The 17,948-nt window shown below is 34.1% G+C and overlaps 1 protein-coding gene across 2 annotated transcripts in view; it reads left to right on the forward strand.

Moving 5' to 3' along the window:
* Positions 1-15,418, forward strand: part of RIF1 (replication timing regulatory factor 1) — a 50,239-nt gene extending 34,821 nt beyond the window's left edge. Inside the window, exons 22-35 of one of the 2 annotated variants that reach the window (XM_065880220.1) lie at positions 564-606; positions 1,352-1,554; positions 2,109-2,208; positions 3,351-3,470; positions 4,915-5,066; positions 5,443-5,523; positions 5,605-5,659; positions 6,032-9,265; positions 11,378-11,524; positions 11,834-11,911; positions 12,001-12,116; positions 12,638-12,791; positions 14,617-14,725; positions 15,204-15,418. In XM_065880220.1, the coding sequence (XP_065736292.1) occupies positions 564-606; positions 1,352-1,554; positions 2,109-2,208; positions 3,351-3,470; positions 4,915-5,066; positions 5,443-5,523; positions 5,605-5,659; positions 6,032-9,265; positions 11,378-11,524; positions 11,834-11,911; positions 12,001-12,116; positions 12,638-12,791; positions 14,617-14,725; positions 15,204-15,418 (4,807 nt within the window). The remainder of the gene's footprint in view (positions 1-563; positions 607-1,351; positions 1,555-2,108; positions 2,209-3,350; positions 3,471-4,914; positions 5,067-5,442; positions 5,524-5,604; positions 5,660-6,031; positions 9,266-11,377; positions 11,525-11,833; positions 11,912-12,000; positions 12,117-12,637; positions 12,792-14,616; positions 14,726-15,203) is intronic. The other variant, XM_065880221.1, reaches the window with a different exon arrangement.
* Positions 15,419-17,948: the final 2,530 nt, after the last annotated feature.

Consider the following 17,948-nt stretch of genomic DNA (forward strand, 5'->3'; position numbering starts at 1 on the left):
TATGCATTTAAATTTCTGAATTACCCTCCAGAAGTTTGTATTAATTTACATTACCTTTTATATTTGAACCAAAGAAAGCAGTGCCTAAAAAACAACATGAAAAAATCCCAAGTAACATACTTGAAAGAAGCATTTTGGAAGAATTCATTAATGTTCTTTATAGCAAGCTTGTGTGGTTCAGTTATAATACAGCTTGTCTTTCATAAATTCACAGAGAAACCTTTAGGAACAGATTTTATAAACTACAAAATAGAACTCCAAATCCATTAAGTTTTTGCAAATCTTTTTTAGTCCTTAAGCTTCATCAAAAATAATAATGCTTTTTAAAAAGCATGGAAACAAGTGACTGGTATTAATACTTCGAGGTCTATTCCAGATGTTTTTTTTAACTCCTATTTTAAAGACAGGTTTGTTTCATGTGTAAATGTTTGCAGTTTGACAATTTTTGTTAGGTCTTGGGGCACCTTTGTATATCACTACACGTGTGTCATTTTTTTTGTGCTGCATTATATTTCTAGGTTTAATGTTCTAAAATATAAATGGTACTCTGTTTTTCTTCATAGGTTTGATGAAGTTCCTAAAGTATATAGTTGTATGAACAACAAGGTAAAAATAGACATTGTCCAAAAAATACACTTTCATGAAGAAAAATTTTAGGATTTAAATAATTGTCTTCCTTAAATATAATTTTACTGATTTTTTTTTTTTTTTTTTTTTTTTGCGGTACGCGGGCCTCTCACTGCCGTGGCCCCTCCCGTTGCGGAGCACAGGCTCTAGACGCGCAGGCCCAGCGGCCATGGCTCACGGGCCTACTCGCTCCGCGGCATGTGGGATCTTCCCGGACCGGGGCACGAACCTGTGTCCCCTGCATCGGCAGGCGGACTCCCAACCACTGCGCCACCAGGGAAGCCCCTGATTTTTTTTTTTAAAGGGTCATTATTACACCTTAATTTTAATGAACTTTTAGTAACAAGACGTGGATATAATCAAAGGATAGTTTTTTAAAGGAAGATTTAATATTGCTTTAAATTCATATAACTCATCTGTCTTATCCCTTTATATATGAAAGTAATTGGTTCCAAGGTTTTTATAGGTAAAACTTATAATTTATGTGAAAACATAATTTTTTCTGTTAATGGAGAATAAGCTTGAATTCAAGCTGTTGTATCGATAAAGTAAGTTCTTGCCTATAAAGAGTGTTATATATTGAAGGTGATGGGAGCTTTAAAAAAAAAATTGAAATAACAGCATGTTCTGTGAATTTAATTTAGTATGCTTTGTGCTTTTATTTTTTCTGTTTGAAAAGTAACATTTCTAAGTGTTATCCTAATGAACTTTTTCTTTTTCCTAGTTAGAAAAGCTACTAGGAGAAATTATTGCTTGTCTACACGTCAGCTACACTGGGACTTATGACAGTGAACTTCTTGAACAGATCACGCCATTATTATGCATAGTATTTTCACACAAGAATAAACAGATTAGAAAACAAAGTGCTCAGTTCTGGAATGCCACATTTGCTAAAGTGACGATGTTGATTTATCCTGAGGAGTTAAAGTATGCTAACAACAAAACTCTTTTATACAGTTACTCTGTTCTGATTATGTATTGACATTTTGGTTTTAACATAAAATTTCCTTATGAGGAATCATTGCAGAGGATTTCTTAGTTGAAATATTATTATTTGGAGTACATGGTGATTATTAAAATTATCTGACCCTTTGCTTTGGTCCTTAGAGTAACCTTAGTTTTAGGAACATAAAAAGCAATTTCAGATTATCCTTAACAAAAGAAATTTCCAGCAAAAGGCAGGAAATTGGTGGCTGTTAAGTGACATGTACTTAATGTAACAGTCTACTTTTGCTCAAAATTTTATGATTAAAATTTGGAAAATTGGAAAACTTTTTAAAGAATAAAATTCAGAAACTGAAGAGTTTAGTGAAAAATTCAAATATTGTCTGTAATTTCTCCCAGTTTTATGTATGTGGAGTAAAAAACAGTCTTTAAGTTGGCTGTATTTTGCCACTTTAAAATTATAATTAAAGTGTTCTTGTTAATGTGTCATCAGTACTGCTTACTTAAGGCATATGTATTTATGTACTTTTTTGAAGACCAATACTGAAACAAGCCAAACAAAAATCTCTGCTTCTGTTGCCTGGTTTGGAAAATGTTGAAATTATTGAGGAATCCAGTGGACCATATTCAGATACAGTAAGTTGTGGGGGGGGGGGGGGGCGTTGTTTACTTTTGCATGATGTTTGAGTAGTTCTTTTATTGCGTTTCAGTGTAGTTTTAAAAAGGACAAAAGCTTAGAATGTTTTACTGAAGTGATAAACAAGTAAAACCTGAACAGAAGTGTTCCGTAACAGTTTTCCATAAAGTTAGTTGTGTGGCCTAGAAAACTTATGAATTAAGGGCAGTTTCACCATGGAGTCTCATTTAAATAATCTCTGGTTCTTGTTCATTAACGATCTTTTTTATTTAACTATGGCACCTCGTATATTGTTTTGCAAAGGTTGGAATTATTGAAATATATGGTTAAATGTTGCTTTATATAAACTGGGAATACTAGTTACTAATCCCTATGTAAGCAAGAGCTACACTTCATTTTCTCATTTCTTTGCATTGAATCTCATTCATTCTGCCAGAGAAACACATCCTTGATATCACATTATCCATTTGGACCAAGGTTACTTTGGCTAATAGTACTTGATTACTGTCTAAAGATTAAGGAATAAAGATAGAAGCACTATGTATATATACTCATCAGGTAGAACACCCTTAGGCACTTTTTTCCTATTCAACAACAAATGGAGTCCCACTATTTTTTGTTTAGAACCTTAAGAGAAAAAGTGTTATAGCTAGCTAAATGCTCTTACTTAGTTTTGGTTTTTGGGTAAAATAAAAATTCTTATCAGATAATTATCTAGACTTGTTTAGACTCCTTCAGTGTAATTTGGCCTGAAAAAGCCATATATTCTGTTGGGAGGGACCTGATAGTATTTTCTGTCATGTATATTTTATTGTTTAAAGTTTTATGGCTTTGGTTTTTCTTCTAAAACAATTTCCAGTAATAAGAGGGGTATTTGAGTTCAATAATTCGATTCATTTTTATAGTGTTTATTTGATATATCTTATTTTCAGGATGCAAAACAACTATTGCTATATAAGTTGGAGACAACAAATCTTTGCTGTTACTGCATTAGACAGTGGCTTTCTTTGACATGATCTTAGTAGATATGAATAGTCAAAAGAAATTTGAAATATTGATTAGACTGTAATTATCAAAATGTGAAAAGGATAAATAAAAAACATTTGCACATAATGAAATTGTTTTACTTTTACAAAAACAGACAGAAAATTCACAGTTAAATATGAAGATAAGTGGCATGGAAAGAACCTCAAGTGGAAAAAGAGATTCTTTTTTGGCACAAACAAAGGATACAAAAGACAATATGAAACCACCAGCTAAAGTATGTTTTTCAAAGTGTATTTAATAGAACTTTTAAAATTAAAGTATGTGGTAGCTTGCAAATATACAACTTCTGATTGGAAGAAAAACCTGTTAAACACTAAATAAAAGATGGGATTGTAGGGAAATAGTAAAGTGTGGCCTGGGAAGACTATTAAGATGGCATGGTAACCTAGAAGCCTTGGGAGATGATTACTTCTTAGTAAAGTTAAGTCTGCATAACACTGAGCATTTGTTTAGTATAGTTACTCGAGGCAGCAGCCCCCTTGAGATGGAATGAAACTAAATAAGATTAACTATAACATAGGTAGCATGAAAGGAGAATGTTTTAGAACTTCTGTTATTGAATAGGAAGAGAATGCATCCACAAGACATCTGTTGTAAGCTCACATATAAAACTAAATATCTAGTAGCTAGTGACCAATTAACCAATTTTCAGATAATCTTCTTCCAGGATCTCCAGTAAAGGAGTGTTCTGGAATCTTGAGACCATGGCCCTGGCAAAATGAAAGAAATACGTTATTTTTAAAGAATAACTTTGACACAGTCTTGTAGCAACTGAAAAGTAGAATGAACAACTGTGAGAATGAGCAACTGAAAAGTAGAATGAACAACTGTGCTGAAAATTTGTAAAAATGACATTATGGTACCAATATTATTGGTATATAGGACATATTATTTTGGCACCTTTTACTTAATTTGAGTAGTCTGTGCTTCACCTTGAAACTGCAGATATACTTTCCTCCTGCCAAAACACTTGATTTCTGTGTGTTGGCCTGAAAAACATTTGCCCATGCTTTTTTGGTAAGCACACATTTGCCTACATTTTTTTTTTTTTTAAAGGAAATGGAGATCCATTGTTTGTTTTTTTTAAAATAAATTTATATATTTTATTTATTTATTTTTGGCTGCATTGGGTCTTCACTGCTGCACGCTGGCTTTCTCTAGTTGCAGCGAGCGGGGGCTACTCTTTGTTATGGTGCGTGGCCTTCTCATTGCCGTGGCTTCTCGTTGCAGAGCACAGGCTCTAGGCGCATGGGCTTCAGTAGTTGTGGCTCGCGGGCTCCAGAGCACAGGCCTCAGTAGTTGTGGTGCACGGGCTTAGTTGCTCCGTGGCATGTGGAATCTTCCTGGACCAGGGCTCAAACCTGTGTCCCCTGCATTGGCAGGTGGATTCTTAACCACTGTGCCACCAGGGAAGTCCTTGCCTACTTTTTAAAGAGGTATAATAATTTTTATTTTCTGAGTATTTAGTAGAGGCAGAGTGAAAGTTACGGACATGGTACTAATTGTTAGTTATTAACCAGGAATATTGTATGAGTTTGAACTTCAAACTTCCTAGTCATTATCAAAAACCTTTATCAGAGTGCCCGAAGAGAGATTGATTGAAGTATTGGAAAATAATTTGGAAACTCAAAATGCGCATTAACGTTTTCAATTTGCAGTTGAAACTAGAGTCTTCAACTCCAAAAGCAAAGAGTGAAATGCCTTTGGAAGAAGAAAAGTCTACTGACTTTGTGTTTATACCTCCAGAAGGAAAAGAAACAAAGGAAAGGATACTAACTGAACACCAGAAGGAAGTACTCAAAACAAAGAGGTTTGTAGTACTTTAATCTTGAATAGAGTATTCCATATTTACATTTAGATTTCATGCGGCAAACCATAATTTTGAGTTTATAACTAAGATACTGTGTATTCTGTGCTGCTATATTTTAAGTGTCAAAAAGATAGACTGCATAACTATATTTCATAATGTATAAGGCTGCCTTGAAATGCGCTAAATGTTTCTAAACAATTCCTTTATTGAGGTATGGGAGGAAAAGGTAGGGGAGATGGTTTCATGGAAAATCTGGAAGCACTTAAACCTTGATTTTTTATTATTCTTAAAATGTAACTAGATGTAGAATTGTAAGTTTAATTTCTAGTTGTAGGAATATCAGATATTGAAGTTGCTTATAAAAAATCCTTTTCAGGTGTGATATTCCTGCCATGTATAATAATCTGGATGTTTCACAAGATACTTTATTTTCTCAGTATGGTCAGGAAGAGTCTATGTAAGTATGGAAGTTGTTGAAGTAACTGGTTTTCTAATTTTTAATTAACAGTATTCTAATTTATGCAGTTATTTATTTCAGGGAAATTCCTACTTTAACTGAAAAATCCAAGGAAGATTCCAAGATGATATTTAAGGTATATTTGGTATTTCATATTTTGGGGTTTTTAGAATCACCCTTCCATTATTATGGAGTCTCTTATATTAATGTTAAGATTTATTGTATAATCTCTTAACTTTCCTTAGCAGACTTTAGCAGAATTATAGTCATTATATGTGTGGGTCTGCATCTGTGTGTGAGTGCATGTGTGTTTAAATGTATTTGGCTTTATTGAATACTTACAATTGGAAACATAAATTAATGGGCATCTACCATCACCTTTGGAAAATTTGCAAAATATTGAAAGTCACATTGCCCTTTGAATTACTAAAGCTTTACACAAAAATTTCCCCAGAAAGTCAGACTTGTTTGCTGGTTAATCTATATGTATATGTACATTTCTGTGCAGGAGGAACAAAAGGAGAGTGACATTGTCATTCCTCAACATGTCATGGAAAACTGTGGTATGGATGAACACCTTGAAAAGGCTTCCCTTTCGAATAATGAGTGTGGTTCTATTGAGGAAACCAATCCAGAAATACTGAGCAGTAATGATGCCAGAAAAAAGGCTTTAATTGTATCAAAGAAGACGCCAACTGAATGTGCATCTAGTACAGAAAATACATTTGGTGTCAGCAGTAGCTCGGTTTCTAATGCCACTATTTCTGGAACTCCTCCCCCACAGCCTACAAGTCGAAGGCAATCCTTTATTACTTTGGAGAAGTTTGATGGCTCAGAAAATAGACCCTTTAGTCCATCCCCTTTGAATAATATGTCATCAGCTGTTATAGTGAAAAATAATCAGGAAGGCACGGCTAAAACAGATAATCCACCAAAAGCAAAGAAAAGAGAAGTGGCTCTTTCAAAATCTGACTCTGCAAAAACAGTGCATGGGATTAAGAGATCAGTCCGAAGGTCGAGTAAGCCTGAACCAATAGGGAATAAAAAGTCTAAGCCCTTGATGAGATCTGATCAGGAGAAAAGTACTCGGGAATCTGTTGATGGCATGGTAGCCTTAGAAAATAACCCACCTGGTTTGCTTAATCAAACAGAATGTGCATTAGATAATCAGGTTCATCTCTCTGAGTCTTCAGTGGAGTATGAGGATACGATGCTTAAACCAACAATAGAAAATACTGTACTATTAGAAAACAGTACTGTAGAGGAGAAAACCTTAGAAATTAATTTGGAATCCAAAGAAAACACACCCCCAGCCATAATAACAACAGATCAAACAGTAAATGAGGATAGTCATGTTCAGATAACTCCAAATCATAAAACCCTTAGACGATCTTTAAGGCGACGTTCAGAAACAGCAGAGCCAACCACTGATAGCCAAGATAAAGAAAATAATCAAAAAAGGGAAAGACGTAAGGAAGAAGAAAAGACTCTGCAGAGGAGTCCATTGCATGTAAAAGATGATGTTTTACCTAAGCAAAAACTGATTTCTGAACAAACTGTACAGGAAAATTTAATTGAGAAAGGAAATAATTTACATGAGAAGACTTTTGGGGAAACCAGCGCTAATGCTGAAATCGATGAAAATAGAAGAAAGCCAGATCTTGAGACTACTAAATCTGAGGGAGATGGTGCCCAGGACATTGCAGATAAATCCTCTGAGATAACAGTAAGGGGACGAACACGGTATCAAACAAGAAGAGCATCCCAGGGTTTACTTTCCAGCATTGAAAACTCAGAATCTGATAGTTCTGAGGCAAAAGAAGAAGGTTCTAAAAAGAAAAGATCTGGAAAATGGAAAAACAAAAGCAATGACAGTGTTGACATTGAAGATCAAGAAGAGAAAATGGTAAAACAGGAATGTATAAAGGTTGAAAGTCAGACACATGATTATAAAGGGAATTCTGAAGTAGACAAAGATACAAAATCTCAGATCTGTGAAAAAAGAGAAGAAAGTAATACTGTAACTCTTCAAGATTCTACAATATCTTCAGAATTATTACAAGTTTCTGGTGATGTATCAAATACTTATGAGGGAAAAAGTAAAACTAACAAATGTGCAGAACATTCCTTTTCAAATCCTTCTGTACCAGAATCAAATCTAAGGACTAGAAATGCCAATAAAAGATTGCATAAGCGAGATTCTCTAGAAAATAGTGTGGGTGAATCCTCAAAAACAGAAACATCAGACATTTCTTTGCTTTCTGAGAAAACTCTTCAAACACTTGAATGCCAACACAAGAGAAGTAAGAGGGTGAGGAGATCTAAAGGTTGTGATTGCTGTGGAGAAAAATCACAACCTCAGGAAAAGTCATTCATTGGGTTAAAGAATACAGAGAATTATGATGTAAAAGTCAGCGAAACAAAAAAGACAGATGTGCAGACACCTGTAACTATATCAGAAACTTCTAAAGCTGATCTGTATTCAGAAGTAAAACTTTTAGATGAGCATCATAGTGTGAATTTTCATTTGGATCTCAAGGAGGAGAATGATACTATTAATGATTCATTAATTATATCTGAAACTGAGTTGAAAGAAAATACTATTAAAGACTTTCTTCCTTCTGAAATGGTAAATTTTAAAGAAGAAACTTGTGATAGGGATTCTGAGGTAGCAATATCTCTTGAAAGCCAGGAGCCATCTAATAAAAAATGTAAAACTATTGACCCATGTTTGGGTGACTTCAAAGATATTTCACTGGAATGTTTAACTTTGGAGACCAAAGAAGAAAAGCCAGAGGCTATCCCCAAAAAGGAATTGAGTATTATAGAGAACCTTGTTAATGTTGAAGCAGATGCAGAATTAAATCCAGGAGAAGTAGATGCTATGGAATTGAATGCAGAAAATGATAAATCTGAAGCTAGCTTCTCTAAACAAAAGAGTGTCAAAACTGATATTTCAGAGGAAGAGGTAACAGAGAAAAACAGTCAAAGTACGGATGCACCTGAAGAACTCAGTGCTGATGAAGCAATAGCTGTGGAATTTAATTCAGGTATTGGTCATTCTGATAATACTGCACCTGTAAAAGTGAGTGCTCAGTTAGAGATTTCTGAACAAATAGCAGTTGGGGAACTAGACAGAGGAAGTGATGAATCTGATCCAGGCTCATCTGGAGAAATGAATGCTGAAATGGAAAATTGTGAAGAAACAGTGATTGGTGAGGTGACTACTGAAACTGACCGTGTCAATGAAACAGAGGATGAGGACTTAACTACCAAAGCCTCTAAGCCTATAGAAGCTGAAACAAAGAGATTGAATGCAGAAATCGATAGTTTTGTTCCCAACACACTTGAGATGAGCTCTGAAGAAGGAAAGGTTGACTCTAATAAAACTGAAACAAATATTGAACCTAATAAATTTGAGGAAACAAAATTAGGTGACAGTCAGATGGTAGCAGGAAATGATGGAATTTTACCGGAAGTTCACCATATTTCAGAGAAAGTGGAGGAGACACCACAATCTCTGACAGCTGAAACAGCTGTTTCTGAACTGGTATCAGAAGACAATAATACATCTCCTCAAAAATTAAAGGATGTTGATCCTTTACTCATGTCAGCAAATGACAGTCCTAGTGGCATGCAGACACGCTGTGTCTGGTCTCCTTTGGCTTCTCCATCCACCAGCATTTTAAAGAGAGGACTAAAAAGACCCCAAGAAGATGAAAGCTCATCACCTGTTCACAAGGTAGGGGGATTGAAGCTGAATATTAATGAGTCCATGTTTAATTGGAATATTTTGGCCATATGGTGATGATACCTGGTGAATGACAGAATATTAGGTTTATATGACCATTCATTTTGAACATTTACCATGGTGGCTAGGGAAAAGGGCAGGTAGAAGGAAAGGTTGAGAAAGGAGACTGAAGCCCTTTAAATTTATTTTATTTATTTATTTATTTAATTTATTGCTTGCTTGCTGCGTTCGGTCTTTGTTGCTTCCCACGGGCTATGTCTCGTTGTGGTGAGCGGGGGCTACTCTTGGTTGCAGTGCATGGGCTTCTCTCTCTGGTGGCTTCTCTTGTGTGGAGCACGGGTTCTAGGCCTAGCAGGCTTCAGTAGTTGTGGCACGTGGGCTCAGTAGTTGTGTCTTGCAGGCTCTAGAGCGCAGGCTCAGTAGTTGTGACACACGGGCTTAGTTGCTCCGTGGTATGTGGGATCTTCCTGGACCAGGGCTCGAACCCGTGTCTGCTGCATTGGCAGGCGGATTCTCAACCACTACACCACCAGGGAAGTCCCTGAAGCCCTTTAGATATTCCTTTATTTCAGGGCACTAAGCTACAGATCTTCATACAACCATCACCATTGTTCACTTTTTGAAAACTTTAGATAATCTCTCATGGTGATTTTTTTTCTGCTCTTCGTATCATAATATATGAGGAAACACTTAGAAACTGATAAAGTAGCTTTAGTTGGCACTTACTATGTACTAGGACATTATGCTGTTTCACATTTAAGTATTTATATAAACTTATTTTCACACCTTGTCTAATTAAAAAGAAAAAGCAATCTTTTTAGGCTGTGCCTTCATTAATTTCTGGATATGATTTCATTTGTAATTATTTTGTTTATGTCCCCATTTTCTTCACTAAAGTTTATCTACTTTGGTTTGTAAACATATGGATTACCTATGTATCTGTTTTAACCCTGGCCCTGTGACTTGCACATAATTTGTTGAATAAATACAATTTAGAAAGGAAAAGTTGCATGTGCTTACATAACTTGTCCTCTCTATCAAAGTAGATGTTTTGAAAAAGTACAATGTAGGCATTCCTTAACTTAATTTTGAAACTGAACCTACCGTTTACTGTAGGACACATGTGTTTATGTATACAAACGTGTATATATAAATATAATTATACTGGCACTTAATTTTGCCTTTAGTCAGCACATTTTGAAGACTTCCCCAAGATATACTGAAAATTCTCATATTGAGAATTCAGAGATTAGTTCTTGGGAAGACTTAACACCACTTGAGGTTTTTTCAGTTTGGTCTTGGTTTGCTTTTGTTTTGAGGCTCTTACTATTATTATTTTTTAAGTTTAAATAGGCCATAAGGTAAAATGCATTTGATTTCTTCAGTACTTTAGATTGTTAATATCAGTTAACTAGTCATGTTTTGTTCCATAGTAGCTCATTTAATTTTTATTTAGGCAACAGTACAGCATACAGTAATTTTCTGTAGCAGATATGTACAAAATCTGCCCAGTCTTTTGGGAATCAAGACCAGGAGGCATTTATATACATATTTAATGGTTTAAGTGCTCTTTTGTGTGCTTAGATAGCTGAAAGAGTGAATAAAGAGTTTAGAAGAGGCCAAAATGACTTCAAGCTGGGCTAAGAAAGACAAAAAAAGCCACCCAATTGCTGACTCTTGGACCCTCAAAGAGTTAAGAACTGAGCTTAGTAAGATATACCAGAGGCCAGTTAGTACTGTCTCTGCCTCTTTACATTGTTCTTTACAGTCCATAGTAAGCCTGTAAGGTTAATAGAATTTGATTATACAATTTTAACTGTCACATGCAATTTCATTAAGTTTCTGCTGTTATCCTTCTTTCACTCTCCTTGTTGCTGTATTATGCAGTTTAGACTATAGATAATTGGAATGACCCTTGGTCTTGAGTAATATCTGTGAAAGCAGTCACCAGGAAGAACTACAACTATGTGCAGTTGGCTTCTAGTGAACTAAATTAAGCTTCACATTCTGTTTTTGGCTAACCTTATAATGAGAATTTACAGTGTTGTGGGGTTTTTTTTAACTTTTAATTTTGTTAAATAAAAACATGACCTATGTTTTCAGGTTCGCCGTGTCTCCTTTGCAGATCCTATATACCAGGCAGGATTGGCAGATGACATTGATAGGCGATGCTCTATTGTTAGGTGCCATTCTTCAAATAGTTCTCCCGTAGTAAAAAGTGTTAAAACTTCACCTACTGCGCAATCTAAGGTAAGCTGTAGGCTTTAAAAAATACACATGCAGACAGAATTGTGTTGGGTAATTTGTCTTAAAATTAACTAAGACACAAAACTTATTTGGTTTGGTTTATTGTTCTTTTGTCTGCTTACTTGGTAAGCAGACAAGAGGTGGTAAGAGGCAATGATGATCCAGCAAGTCATTGATCCAGTAATACTGTTAAATTTTACATTTTCTGAAAAATTTAAGACATTACTGCAGGCTTAAGTTGTGAAAATAGAGTTGTAAAATTTACAGTTATCTAGGGTTCTGAGTTTTTTTTTTCTCCTTTCTTCTATCTAGCATAATACTACTTCAGCCAAAGGATTTCTGTCCCCAGGATCACGTAGCGCTAAATTTAAGAGCTCAAAGAAGTGTTTAGTAAGAAGTGCTTTAGTTTTCATGCAACTTTATATTTTCATGTTCAGTCAGGTGACCTCTATTTAACAGCTTTTGAAATTTATTCTAAGATTGCAGAAATGTCTAAGGAATCTGTGCCATGCCCAACAGAAAGTGTTTACCCTGCTTTGGTGAACTGTGTAGCACCAGTTGACATCATTTTACCTCAGATTACGTCCAACATGTGGTAAGTGGTTATTTAGGCTTCTGGCTTATACCTAGAGATGCCACTTACTTAAGAGGGATATTTAAATGATCAAGGTTCTCATGTTTAGAATTGATTTATATGTACTTTCACACACTTTGTTTTAGAAATGAATGAAAATGCAGCTGGGAAGATGGGTGAGATATGGCAATAATAGAAGCATTGATCATAATACAGTAATGGCTAAGATAATTGTGTGCTTAATATTTGCCAGGTTTTGCATACATTATCTTATTTAATCCTAATATAAATACTATAAGGAGTATAATCAGTTCCATTTTATAAGATGTTTGTAAAGGTTAGTCTTGCTTAAGCCAGGTATACACATCAGATTCAAATTTTAAAGTAAATGCATGTATGCCTGTCCTCAGAGTGGGCTAGGTGGGTCTATATAAATTCAGTTATGATTGAGCTTAAATCAGGAAATTCAATTGGGTAGGCCCTTACAAACAGAATAAATATAAAACTATATGACATTTTTCCTGTTTCTGTCATCTCTTTAGGGCAAGAGGACTGGGACAACTCATTAGAGCCAAGAATATAAAAACAATTGGTGATTTGAGTACTCTTACAGCATCTGAAATAAAAACTCTTCCTATCCGTTCTCCAAAAGTGTCTAATGTAAAAAAGGCTCTCAGAGTATATCATGAGCAGCAGGTAAAAACTTTGATGTTAGTCATAACATCATGTATAAATAAATGATTGAGCAATACAGTTACAGAAGTTTGCATTTAAACTATTCTTGCTTAAAAAGCTCATTTTATATGATGCCTTATCTTCCCTTCCCCTGCAGTTAAGAGTAACTTAAAAGATTCATTTATAATTCCATAGATTTGCTCATTTTGTACTGTTATTGTGTATAATACCTCTTTATTCTTTGAATTCTATTTTCCTACCCTCTTATCTCTTTTATTTCCACCAAATAGGTGATTGGTTTCATGGCTGCCATTTCTAAAACCTAGATGTTCAAATCTAAACATTTACAAAAATCTTGCGTATTTGTAGTTAACAGTATTTTGATTTTGATATCCAACACAATTGTGGCCAATTTTTTTTTACTTGTTCTTCCTATCAACTTTTAACACAAACATTTTAGGTCATGGACATTTCTCAAGATTCTTATGAAAGCCAAGATGCTTTTGCCATATAAAAATGTATCAATATATGGGAAATTTTGTGTATCATTTCAGAAGAATTCACAGACTCTCCTGAAACCCATTTAGAAACCCTTTATGTATTCATTGATACTATGCAAAACTGTGAATATATGAAAAATAGGGTTTGTTAAGGGTGAAAGCTGGTGTTCTATTAGAATTTCTGGGACTGGAGTTTGCAGACTACTGAAGACTTCTGCTGTATTCGTGAAAGTCCTTGATTTACTATTAATTTTACTTGATCTTTAAAAACATTTAACCAGTGGGGAAAAAAAGAACTCTTAGTAATTTTCAGTCTGATAGCTGAAGCATTTCAACTGCTTTATTGAGATCCAGCCACATACCATAAAAGTCACCCACCCAAAACACACAATTAAGTGGTTTTTTAGTATATTCACAAAGTTACACAACCCTCACCAAGACCTAAATTTAGAACATTTGTTACTACCCCGAAAAAAAAACCCTGTACTCATTAGCAGTCACTCTGCATTTTCACCCCCAAGGCAACCACTAATCTTTGTCTCTGTAGTTTTGCCTATTGTGGACATTCCATAAAAGTGGAATCATATAACCTGTAGTCTTCTGTGAATGACTTCTTTAACTGAGCATAATGTTTTCAAGGTTCACAGGTATTAGTACTTCGTTCCTTTTTATGGTTAAATAATATCCCATTCTATGGCTATACAACGTTTTGGTTATCCATTCATCACTTGATGAACATTTGGGTTGTTTACACACTTTCCTATTATGAATATGCTATTAGGTACATTCATATACAAGTTTTTGTGTGGACATAACATTCTTTATTTCTCTTGGGTATATATGTAGGAATCTAATTGCTCGGTCATATGGTAACTCTAACGTTCTGAAATTAGTATTTTCTCAATCAACAATCAGTAAGCCCTGGGAATACCTTTGAAAATTGTGTTCTTAAATTTTAAAAAAAGTCCATATATTATTTAAGCTTGGAAATCTTTGCCTTAGATTTGCTTTTTCCCTGTTCCTGAACCTGGGGAATATAGTGTAGTTTTTCATGGCTACCATTTGCAATAATTCGTGACAAGTCCATTAGGAAATATTATAAACCCCATAACCACCTCTTTGAAAAAACAGTGCTATGTAATGCTATTTTTGTGTGTTGTTAGTAGAACATGGGTTCTTAGCAGTATTAGCTAAGCTTATCATGTAATGGCCTGTGAAACATAGTATGTCACATTGTTTTCCAGCATTAGTGGTCCTGTTACTATTAGTCCTGTTAAAAATTACTTTCAATTTGTCGCTTTTTTTTTTTTTTTTTTTTTTTTACTGGTCTGAATGTATAAATCAAGGTGAAGTCTCGTGGACTAGAAGAGATTCCAGTTTTTGATATTTCTGAAAAAACAGTAAATGTAATGGAAAATAAATCTATTTCTCCTGATGAAGAAAGACTTGCCTCAGGTATATTTTAGCAAAGTGGGACAATTTTATAAGATCAGCTGACTTTCTTGAAGAAGTATTTTGTTATTGTGCTTTTAGTTTTAATTTGACCATGCCCTGTGAATTAGACAAGTATTTTTTTGTGTAATAGTTGCCAAGTGTGTGAAAAAATAACTGATACGACTTCAAGTATGTCTAGTTGCTTTTTCTCTAATTGTCAACTTCTGCTCTATCAAGGCCTCAAATGAGGATATAAACTACAAACATTGCATTCCAGTTATGTTCATAAAAATGAAGTAGTCATGATTTCTGTAATGGCACAGAATAAGCTATGGTAATTTTTCTGTTGCCTATTCTCTTGACCTTGAGCAGGTATACCTCAGCCTGCATTCTTAATTTGAAACCTGGGCACTTAAATTTTTATTACCTTAAAAGGAGAGAGATATAATTTAAGATTTATCTGGAATAGATTTAATTGTGCTTTTTTCCTTTCTTTTAGATTTAATTGATCCTGTTGCTTTAGAGACTCCGTTATCTAAAAACCTTGTGGCCCAGATTAGTGCACTTGCTCTTCAACTAGATTCAGAAGATCTCCATAATTATTCAGGAAGCCAGCTATTTGAAATGCATGAGAAACTTGGTAGCATGGCAAACTCTATAATTAAAAATCTGCAGTCACGTTGGAGGTCACCAGCCCATGAAAATTCTATTTAGTGTTTTAAGAGAAAATTGAAGTATAAAAAAAAAAAATCACTGGATTTGTTGATTCATAAAGTAAGTTCTGAAATATAGCACAATTTCAGACTGAATGTTTTGCAAAGTTGGTAACATTTCAGACGCTGAAGGGCAATATCTTATTAAGTTCAGTTTTGTTAGTGAGATCATTTTTTCCTGTATAACATGTTTTCTTGGCTGCTATGTGTAGTTTTTCCAAAAATTTAAATATTGAAATGTGAAAGCAAAAACTAAATAGCATACATTTTATTTCACTTACTCATGCGTATTTTAATGGAACATTTTATGTAATATACCTGTTCTCAGTAAGTAAAAATGAAAAATTTTATTTGAACTTTTTGCTGAACTGATAAGGTATTTATACTTGATTTCCTTTTTTAAAATTTCTATTTGTTGTGCCTGAGGTTTAAGAAATTTGTTCTTGGTAAAACACCCCAAATGAGATGCAAGAGAATCTTATGGAACGCTCTTCGCAGACATCAACGTTATTTGGACAAGAAAATACTTATATTTCAAGAAAAATATTAAAAGTTTCAACTTTTGGGGTTAAATATTAAAGCAGAATTTACTAAAATTCCATTCATTTGCGTTAGCAAATATTTGTTCAGCAGCATTTGCCTGTGAAAATATACTTATGAGACATATAATATTCATTTTAAAATGCACGACTATTTGTACATTATGTATAGATTAAGTTTTTAATTTATAAATTTCAGTCTTCGTTAATTGCATGAGTTTTTTTCTGCAGCTTCTTGTGAATACCTTTGTTTAATAGAAACATAATTTTGTATATATTGAATACTGAGATATCAGTATGGATGGTAGAAGTGCTTCATGGGCTTGCTGCAGATGTTTGTAGGATTCTGTCTCTACAAATAAAACAACAAATAGTTTTGTACTTAGTTAATAGTGTTAGTTAAAACATGAGTTTATTTTCTAAAGTAGCCAGAAAGAGTAAAGTAATAGAAATGAGAAAGTGTTACATGACAACTTTGCCATTCATTCCCATAACCTTCCCCTGCAACCCCCATCCCTTTTGGTTTAGAAGAGGGTATCAGCCACTAGAAAGCATGCCTCATTACATTTCTCTTTAATGGGGATTTAGCTTGAGTATTTTTATTATAACTTGGACCATAAGGAATCTAGAGTTTATCTGCTCTTTTTACCTATACCTAAAGCAAACTTGGGAGAAATTTGAAACTGTTCAAAATATTTATGTTTTACCGAGTAAAAAAGTAGGGTGTATGTAATTAAACCATTTGTAGATTTTTTACCAACTGGTATTAGTGCCTGACTTTCCCATATTTGTTTCATCTTTTTAACAATGAGAGTATTTCATTTGTTTTTGAAATAGAATGAGCGAGTGATCTTCTCAGTTTCAGACTTATTCAGAACTAACCCTTACTTGAAAAGGCACACATTCTTCAGCAACTTATAGAAAGTCTAATCCTTGTGTCTTGGTTAGCTTTACATTCAGAAAGGGGCTGCCACCCATTCACAGTAAAAGTTGGTTTTTCTTTAATAATAAATCCATTATCAGTATCGCAAATATTTTAGGGTCTAAGTGTGATATTTATATGCTGAGGATGATTTTAAAAGAAATTCTGGGACCACTAAACTGAGGATTGTAGCTTAAAGAAATAACTAATGAAAAATTAGGAATTTCTTTAAACATTTATAATTGTGGTTTAAATTGTCTATCATTTATTTCCCAAATTGTATTTGACAGTAAAGAGGCATATATGTTTTTGCAAACATGTGTAAGAAGGGATGTGTATGTGTGTTGAGAGGAGTCAGAATTAGCTCATTTCATGACTTCGTATCTTAATATTTGTGTGAACTAAACTTACTTGCTGGTGGAATGAAGTTCTTGGGAAGGTGAACAGTATAGCAGAAAATGTGACCAAAATGATTACCGTTTACTTAAATCACTGAGTTTGATGCAAGCACAGATTTTAATTTTAAAACATTGTGGTTTAATGAGGATATATTTTTAAATATTTGAGGGCAAAAACCAGTTTGCTAAGTGTTCATTGTTGATATAGTTATAAGTGTGTATGTGAGGCACCTTATTTTCAATTTTCTTGCCTTAAAATTTTCTGCAAATTTTTTCCTGAGTGATTCCGGAAGAGCTGAAAGCATTAATATTCCTTGATCAGCTCCAGTGTGTGTTGTTTCACTATTAAAGTGAAATCAGTTTTTTCAGATAATTCCTAATGGTTAATAAAACATGGCAAATGTTACTGAGAACACTCAAATGTGATTTCTTATTTTTTGTATCTATAAAGAATCTAGTTGAATGCAGAGCCATAGTATAATTTTCCATGTTCCAAAATGTATTTCATAGTGGATTTAAATTTCCATTATTTCAGTGAGCCCATTATTGAAGATGCTCTGCTGTTTGAACAAGTTCGAAAGCCATTGTTGAATAGTGGAGAGCTTTTGCTCAAGTAATTATGCAGTAGGATAATACAGTCAAAAATAAGATTGAAATGTGAACTTTATAAGT

Source organism: Phocoena phocoena, chromosome 7 (genome assembly GCF_963924675.1).
Source record: "Phocoena phocoena chromosome 7, mPhoPho1.1, whole genome shotgun sequence".
In the NCBI taxonomy this organism is placed as follows: domain Eukaryota; kingdom Metazoa; phylum Chordata; class Mammalia; order Artiodactyla; family Phocoenidae; genus Phocoena; species Phocoena phocoena.